The 9,485-nt window shown below is 42.9% G+C and overlaps 1 protein-coding gene across 1 annotated transcript; it reads left to right on the top strand.

Moving 5' to 3' along the window:
- The first annotated feature begins 462 nt into the window (after positions 1 to 462).
- Positions 463 to 1,439, top strand: LOC114709387 (olfactory receptor 2A12-like). The gene has a single exon (XM_028893226.1). The coding sequence runs from the start codon at positions 495 to 497 to the stop codon at positions 1,437 to 1,439; it is 945 nt and encodes a 314-aa protein (XP_028749059.1). The 5' UTR covers positions 463 to 494.
- Positions 1,440 to 9,485: the final 8,046 nt, after the last annotated feature.

Below are 9,485 nucleotides of genomic sequence, written 5' to 3'. Positions count from 1 at the left end.
ACTTTGAAACTGCATACGATATGTCATATATTACATGTTGTTTCCAGGAGTTCTGTGAGATGCTTTAGATATTCATTGTAATCCTGAGACAGGAGTGTCATCAACGTCATTTGATAGATGAAGAGACTGAGGCATTGGGATTTCAGTAACGTGAGAAGTGTGCACAGAAACTGAACAGTGTGCTCGAAAACCCAGACCCCAGCCTTTCTTTTTTAATTATAAAGTATTACTTTTTTGTATTTTTTTGTATTTGGGGTTTTGCCTGCCTGCATGCTTGTGCACCATGTGTATCTCTTCCCTGTGGAGGTCACAGGAGGGAGTCAAAACCCCTGGGTCTGGAGGCTCAGACAGCTCTGAACTAGCTGGTCCCCTGGAACAGTCAGTGCTCATAACCTCTGAGCCATGTCACCAGCCTATATCTTCCCTTTCTCCCTCTATAGCTGCCATGTGTCAGGTGACACATAAGTGAATGTGATTCCCTTACAGGCCACACCATGTGGATGATTCCAGGGCAGAACCAAAGCTGGGTTTCTGAGTTTATCCTGCTTGGCTTCTCCAGTGACCCCACGACCAACAGCATCCTCTTCATCGTGTTCCTTCTCATCTACCTATGCTCAGTCCTGGGCAATGGGCTCATCATCATGCTGATCTGCCTGGACACACAGCTGCACACTCCCATGTACTTCTTCCTCTGTATACTTGCCCTGTTGGATATGTGCTATGTCACCACCACCATGCCCCAGATGTTGGTGCATCTTCTTGCTCACTCTCAGACCATCTCCTTTGCTGGCTGCTGGATGCAGATGTATGTGTTTGGTTCTCTGGCTACTACTGAATGCACCTTGTTTGTTGTCATGGCTTATGACAGATATGTGGCCATTTGCTACCCACTGCGTTATACTGTCATCCTCAACTGGGGACTGTGCATTCGGTTGGCAGCCGGGTCTTGTGTCTGTGGTTTTCTCTCTGCTTTGTTACATACTTTCTTCACCATGAGTCTGCCATATTGTGGACCCAACAGGGTCAACCACTACTTCTGTGAAGGTCCTTCAGTGCGCAGCCTGGCTTGTATGGATACCCACATCATTGAGATGGTAGATCTGGTCCTGAGTGTTTTTGTGGTTGTTACTCCCATTTCCCTGATTGTGGCCTCCTACATTCATATTGCCAAGGCTATTCTCAAGATCAAGTCCACCCAGAGCCGCTGTAAGGCTTTCTCTACCTGTGCCTCCCACCTGACTGTGGTCACACTCTTCTATGGCCCAGCCTCTTACATCTACATGAGGCCCAACTCCAGCTACTCCCCTGAGCGAGACAAGCAGATCTCACTCTTTTACAATGCCTTCACAGCCTTGCTCAACCCCGTGGTCTACAGTCTGAGAAACAAAGACATCAAGAGGGCACTTCTCAAGGTGACAGGGCATGGTAGGGTAGACTAGCGAACCAGGATCCAGAAGAACCTGGAGTGGAGTATTTATTTTTTGAGAAAGCGACAGTGTCTTTATTTATGTAATTGGTCTGTGCATTTGAACCAACATAGTACTTGGTGATTGGGACAAATCACTGTGAAACCAAGGTGGCTGTCATGATTTACAGGCTACTTTATGGTACAATTCCAAACACCTCAGCAGTCTTACTGGATCATAGCTGCAAATATTCATCTGTTACTCATGTTTGTTGCTATAGGTTGAGAGTAAACTTCTGTCTTCTCACATCCACCCTGAAGGAGGAACCTTATAGCCAACATGTCACTCTAGGATAGAAGGAAAGAATAATGGACAAACTTTAATGACTTGGCTTCTCAAGAGTGACCTGCTTCTCTGTCCAAACATTCTTTTGGCCAAAGCAAGTAGTATGGATCAGCCTGACAGCAGGAGGTGGATATTATTTTTGTGTAGAGAGAAGCAATACTAGTTCTGTTGGCATGGATTATATGTTGTTTCCTCTATATAAAAGGCAGAAAGTAATGTACATTATGTGATCTGGTGTATTTCCCAGGAAACAACAGCATACCTATAAACCACCACAAAGCATGCTAACTGTGGATAGCATGACAGTAGAGACAGCAGAAGGCCGAGGCAGTATATGCTAAGTAACACAGCATGTGCTGTCAGGACAAAATTAAGCTGAATGTTTGTGGAACAGAACCAATACAGCTCAGATAACAAACTTCACACATAAATTCAGTATGGCCTATGGGGAAACATGATGACCTTTTCTGCCAAGTGGTGCAATGCTGGAAGTGAAGGGAGCTGGGGTCTCATCAGAACCTGCCAACATCTGCTCCAATTTTCAGGCAGCACCTAAGTGCAGGTTCCTCGGTTGAGTGTGACTTTGGCTCCTTTCTACCCTTGAATGGTGGTGGGCATGGATCACCTCTCATCTTCAGAGTAGCTCTTACTTGACCAATTAGCAAATTCCTGTAGCTGTAACCAACCGTCTTATTAAATAAGAAACACAGAACCAATGTAAAAGAGAAAGCCAAGAGGTCAGAGCTCAGAGCTAAACTCTCACCCTTCCTCCTGCCTTAGTTCAGGCTTCTCAAAAGAGAGCTATTTCCCTGTGTGTAAGTCGTTTCATAGTCATTCTGCCTTTTCATTGGTTGTAAACCCAAACACGTGACTGCCTCGTCACTGTCTGTATGTACAGCCCCCCAGGTCTTAAAGGCATATGTCTCCAATGCTGGCTGTTTCCCTGAACACACAGAGATATGGGATTAAAGGCGTGTGCCACCACCGCCACACTCTGTCTATGGCTCTAATAGCTCTGACCACCGGGCAACTTATTTATTAACATACAATCAAAATCACATTTCAGTACAATTAGAATACCACCACAAATTCCTCTCTGATTTAGCCTCTGAACTATTCTTTCCTAAGGAGGACTCAGGCCCTCTAGTTTTATCCTGGGGTCACATATTTTTGGAAAGTGGGAGAGTTTGTTCCTTTGATGATGTCCCTTGTAGTATAAAAGTGTTCACTTTAGTTAAATACAATTAAGGACTTTTTTTTTTAGACTGATTCACTTCATATAGCTCTGCCTGGCCTGGCACTCACTAGGTTGACCAGGCTGGCCTTGAACTCACACAGTTCCTCCAGCCTCTGTACCAGGCATGCTGGGATTAAAGGTGTGTGCCACCATTCCTGGCCAAATCCTTTCATTTCTTGTTATTTTGCAGTAGATCTAAGAAATTGTTTCTTGATCCCATATCATGAAAATTCACTCCTGTGTTTTGTTTTTAAGGTTTCTTTTATGTTTTGATCCATTCTGAGTTAACTTTGTGTATGGTATTGTTAATCCTGAGATTTGCATGAGAAAAATCAGCTCCCAATTTTGAGCCAAATTTGAAGCAATCTTTAATTAAATACTCACCAGGATGGACTGTGGTCAGGACCACTGTCCAGAATTCCCAGCAAGTAGCCCCAAGACACCTGTTGTAGGGGCTTTTAAATACAAAACCATATGGCCACCATAGTTTCCCATGTGGCTTTGATACTTTCCAAGAACAACAACTCCCAACATTGCAGGAAGTTACCTGGTCTTTGAGCAGGTGGGGCTTACAGGTTAACTTTGGGTCTTACATTCCCACTTGAGTTATATCCTGGGTTAAATCCTTGACTTTATGATGGGTCCTTCTTTATATTAGGATCTAATAACCATCAACTTAATGGTACCCAGACAGAAAATATTATGCAGTTAAAGTATCAGTGATGCAAGATCTAATAGTAATTAGCAGAAACAGAAGGGCCAAATGCCCTGTGATGGATGATATCAGAGTTATTATCTTGAAGGAGCCTAGAAATGGATGAAGTACCAATCATTTATTTCATCTCACACCTCCTTTTTGTAATTTTTTTTGTATATCCAGATTATAATCCTGAATGGTTTGTGTAGAAATAATAATATCCTCTTAAAGACATATAATACCTCTTTATTCTGTACAAAGCAGGCCAAATGCCCTATCATATTGTAGAACTATTTTAGTTAATGAATCTACTTGATGATAAATCTGTGACCATTTTCGTGGCATGCAAATTGGCATTGTAGGTAGCCTTTTGTCCCCTATGCCAAGGAGTTTCCTTTTGACTTAGCATTTCAGCCTGCTGGGGTGGGGGAGGGAGAGATGATGTACTCTCCTCTGTAACTACTTCTAGCTGAAAGTAGGGTACCTTTGTCAGAGCCCAGAAAAGCTGAAATGCTAGTCAAAGGCTAGGAAATGGTGCATTCATCAGAAGCATCTGGTTCCCTGATCCAGCTGAAAAGACAGGGGTAATCACAAGACTGGACTGGTTTACATCAGCTTTCAGAAAGTGCAGAGCTCAGCAATTTGCAGTCTGCAGGTGAGCCCTGGATTGTGTCTGACAGCCAAATGGAAATCTGCTGAGACAAATATGGACTAGAGACAGAAGTTAAAATTTAAGAACTTAAAGGAAAACCTTGCATTTGTAACTTTCAGGCCCATCATCCTAGTAATTAGTGAAGAGGAGAAGTCTCAAGGCCAGGAGAAAGGTCCTCTCCTCAGGAACAGACAAGTGGGGAAAATTAGGCTGTACTTGTCAGGAGTCCATTTGACCTGAGACAGGTGTATCCAAGTCTTAGGACTTCTTTAACTCATGAATTTTTAGTTCACAAAAGTAAAATTTCTAGATATATTAGCATTAATCTGTATTGAAATCCACCTTCTACAACATCTGGAATAGACCCACACCTTTGGGTCCTATCAAAAACTTTATAGCCTTGGGTTAAAAATCATGAACATTTTTACCTCTCTACAGAGAATCAGATATATAGTCTGGACAGACATGTTTTTAGCCCAATGAAAATCACCTTTAAGGAGATACTTAGAAGGCAACCAAAGGAATTTTAACATCTTGAGCCTGTGACTGAATAGCAAGAAGTCAGTGTTTTACATGCTTATCAGAACTCCGCTGATCAATGTTAAAATTCTGAATCTTTGAAATCTTAGTGTAACAACAACATAGAAGTGGGGGGGAATGAAATCTGATACATTTCCCATTTTTACATACCTTAACTCTTTTTTAATGCCTTTATAACTTTCATTTATATATGTTAAAATAATTTCCTAGACCCTCAGAACTTACTTAATCTTTTATATCCTCAGAGCTTTACATACCTTAGAACATTTTCTTAGACCCTCAGAATTTGTAGGGACTGTAAACCTTATTCTTTCTATCTAATCACTAAAGACATGAGTAACTATTATTGAGAACAGTAACTGCAAGGCATGTTCCTTTAGTGAAAAGTTACACCTGAAACCCGTTAGTTCTTTAATATGAAGCCTGTTACCAAGGCAACCCTGTCTGCCTTTTCTGAACAGGAGATCTAGTAGCTCTAGGTGAATTAACAAGGTGGCTGCAGCCTTGGAGGAAGGAGCAGGTTGCCTCCTGCCGCCTAGCTGACAAAGCTAGAGTTAGCCTAGACATTAATGTCATTAGATATCCGAGAAGGATAAATACAGCAGAAAATATAATCCAAATGGCTTATGTATCAATTGAAAGGATGGAAACTAGTACATAGTCCATTACCTAGATGATCATCTCAAGCTCCTATGGTCTCTGAGGCATTGGGGGCAGAGGTACCAGGGCAGCATCAATCTTTGGCTGCCAGGCCCAGATGATGAGAGGCTTTCCTGTGGAGGAGGAACTTGAGGGACTGACCTTACACTGTCTAGGCAAAGTGGGGTGTTGCTGGAGGGCTTCTCTCCAGGTTCCACCAAGCCCCGCAGTCCCACAATCCACATATAAAATAATCACTCAGAAGCTTATATCACTTATGAACTGTATGGCTGTGGCAGGCTTCTTGCTAACTGTTCTTATATCTTAAATTAATCCATTTCTATAAATCTATACCTTGCCACGCGGCTCATGGCTTACAGGTGTCTTTACATGCTGCTTGTCCTGGTGGTGGCTGGCCTTGACTCTCTCTCCCCTTTTTCCTGTTTCCCCAATTCTCCTCTCTTCTTGTCCCACCTATGCTTCCTTTCTGGTCACTGGACATCAGTGTTTTATTTATATAGAGCGATATCCACAGCAGTGGTGTAATCAACTCTCCAGTGTCCTGCTTGTCCACAGTCTGGGCTGGGTCCTGGCAGCAGGCAAGGCATTGGGGCAGTCTTTTCAAGTGGTTAGCACTACCAGAATCTAGGTGGAGTCATTGTCACTGTGCCCATTATCTTCTTGAAGACTTGGGGGGTCACTGTTAGCATCTGGAAGTCTCTGTCTGTCATAGTAAGTTTAAATATCATAAATGCCATTTTCAGCAGATCTCTGACAAGTTTGAGGACCATTATCTATTAACTCTTTCTGAGTTAAACAACCCTTGCCTGTTTTTTGTTTACGTAGTTTAGGCTACACCTTGAAAACATATACAGGAGGATAAATAAAGCTTTTTCCTGTATTAGTTCTATTAGCATTTAGCATGACTACAAGTATAATTCTGGACATATTAAAACTTAATCATATTCAACAGTTTATGATTAAAAATAATAGCTTCTGAATTGAAGCTCAAATCATGAATACATGCCATAGGGAGATTGGCAACTTTATTTTCCTGGTCCTTACATAGTTTACCATCATAGGATATAACAGTTTCTTGTATGACTCAGTGTACCAGAATAGCTACAGTTTAACAATGTTAGCAAAAACAAGGAGGTTAGGCATACACTCATTTGTTTCAATTGCTCTTCAAGACAGAGTTTCTCTGTGTTGCCCTGGATGTCCTGGAACTTGCTTATAGACCAGGGTGGCCTCAAACTCGTAGATTCGCCTTAGGCATACACTCTTAAATCAGTCTCTGTTAGCCTGAGTAGGCCTTAGGCAAGGATAGAACTATTTCGAGTCTGCTTGGGTCCTCATCTTGTTGCATCATAAGATAGAAATACATCTACCTCTAGTGTTTAATGTTTGGTGCTCATAGCTGTGGCCCTAATCCTAGTCTTATATTTACCTATTTATCATAATCACATATTTATAAAGACATCATAATAAAATAGCTTATAAATTTAAAATGTCTCATAGCCTTATAAACTTAAATTTTTTAATGATTTATTTAAGTTTTTTTTAAGATTTATTTATTTATTATGTATACAGTGTTCTGTCTGCATGTATGACTGCAGGCCAGAAGAGGGCACTAGATCTCGTTACAGATGGTTGTGAGCCACCATGTGGTTGCTGGGAATTGAACTCAGAACCTCTGGAAGAGCAGTCAATGCTCTTAACCTCTGAGCCATCTCTCCAGTTCCAAACTTAAATGTTTTTAAAAGCTGTTCCTTAGAAACATCCATTTTTTTAATTTTTAATTTTCTCTAAAACTCCAAAACTTCTTTTTAAAGAAGTTTAAAATCTCTCAAAATAAAGTTCTTTTTTAATTTCAAGAGTGAAGACACAGGGCAAAACTGTAACCTGCAGAAGGCAAAACCAAGCTCCAACAGTGCAAACAATTCCATGTCTCTCAAACCAATACCATGTGGGTGACTCTCATGTTACTAAGTTTGGCTGCCAGCAAGCTATGATTTTGTATATGAACACATGGAGGTACAGCTTTAATACCTCATTAAACAAGCATTGTTTTAAAATCCTATCTTCCCTATCCCTTGTTGTTCAGACAGGAGAGGAATTATTGTACAAAAATCCTATCCCAATTCAAAAGTACCTTTGGAGACCTGTTGCGTCCTTGGTCAGCCCATACATACCACATGGTTGCTGTTAGCATTCAGACCTGCCCCTTGGGACCTGACCAATGTGCAGGCACTACCTTGCCAGCTCAGGGTCCTGTGCTCCTTGTTCTCTCTGCACATGGGTAAAGTCCCCTCACAAAAGGTGGGGCCCTGCCCACCTTCTCTCTCTTCTTCTCTCCTCAGCCTTCCCTCCCCCCTCTTCCTTTCTCTCCTTCCTTCTCTCTTCCTCTCTCTTCCCACTAGGCTGCTCTACACCTCCTTTCTTCCTCTCTTCCCCCTTCTCTTTCTCTTCTTCTTTTTCTCTCCTGGGCCCCCACCTGCTTTCTCTCTTACCCTTCTCCCTTTCCCTTCCCTTAGTAACACTTTCCTTGTGAGGACACCTGCATGGTGTGTCTTTCCCTGCAGCTCCCACCCACCGTGACTGCCACCTGCTGTGCCTGCCTGATGTGGCTTTCTCACCCACCTTAGGGCCCCTGGGCTCCAACCCACCCAGTTCTCTTTCTCCATGTTTTGCATAATTGGTGCCATGAAAACTCAGCAGGTTCTCCTGGCAGTTCTGAGACAACGCTGGGACCCTGGAACCTTCCAACACTGTCACTTTTCTACACTGGCATAATTGGTAAGCCCTCCTCCATTCCCCTCCACCCCACCCCACCCCACCCTGATTTCTCCACTACTGATCATTTCCCAATAGTAAGGCTTAGTTTCTTGAGCACAGTCCTTGCCTTCTGGCTTTTCTCGAAGTCCTGGCACCAGGTAACTGTCTCACTCATGATCTTAACCTTTGGCCCCTGCCTTTTGCACGATGACACACTGGGCAGCTTGTGCCTTCTCATTTTCAGACCCAAGCATCCTTCAGGCCCCTGCTCTGTTTGGTGACTCACTTAGCAGCTTGTGCCTTCCCAGTCGGTCCTTCCTGAATTTCTGGGCTAGATTTCAGCCCTTGGATCTTACTTATCTACCTCACTCATGGAAAATGTGCCTAAACTTACTCACCTTTGCCCCAATACCCCTTAGATATAAATGCAAATGGCTGCTTGCTGGCACACCTTACCCTAGTATTTCACAGAACTTTTGCAGCTCGTGTTAGTCATCTGTGTGCTGCTTACTCTCCTCTCCCAGCAGCCTGGGAGATCCATGGCTTGGGCTCTAGCCCACTGGATGCCTCCCTAGTCTCATCTCCTGCTCCCTGCTTCTGTACCTGCTGGCATCTCATGCTTTCACTCACAATGTCCCCTTCTTCCATTTGTTCTGTCTCTGTCCGCTGGCTCCCTCCTGCTGCTGCTGCTGCTGCTGCTGCTGCTGCAGCCCTACTGCAGCCTGGGGTTCTCTCTTTCCTGCCTGGCTGCTCTGCTAAACTCTACAGCACCTACTCCATGCTCCTGTGCATGAAGCATGAAAAATTCCCAGAAAAGTTTTGTCTGTCTTTCTGTTCAAAAGTCTATTTGATACGTGCAGGTGGAAATGTCTGACTGATGTGGCTACATGATTGTGTTTCTGACTGATTTTTGAATGCTTGAGATTATGTGTTCCATATGTCCTGGGGGAAAAATACCATGTGACCATGTGGACAAGCACCATCTTGACTACGGCCAAAGACAGGTCACATGACTTCAACGCCATATTTGATGAGGGCAACCACATGAGCAGTTGCTTCTTGACCAATGTTTAGTAAAGTTCAAGACTACCCTGTTCATTTTATCAGATAGATTCCTGTCTGACAATTCCTGTCCTGTCCTAAAAAAAAAAAAAAAAAAGATATATAAGTGATGGGTTTTAAAACAATGCT

The sequence above is a fragment of the Peromyscus leucopus genome, chromosome 2 (genome assembly GCF_004664715.2).
Source record: "Peromyscus leucopus breed LL Stock chromosome 2, UCI_PerLeu_2.1, whole genome shotgun sequence".
In the NCBI taxonomy this organism is placed as follows: Eukaryota; Metazoa; Chordata; class Mammalia; order Rodentia; family Cricetidae; genus Peromyscus; species Peromyscus leucopus.
This window is presented reverse-complemented; position numbering and strand designations above follow the sequence as displayed.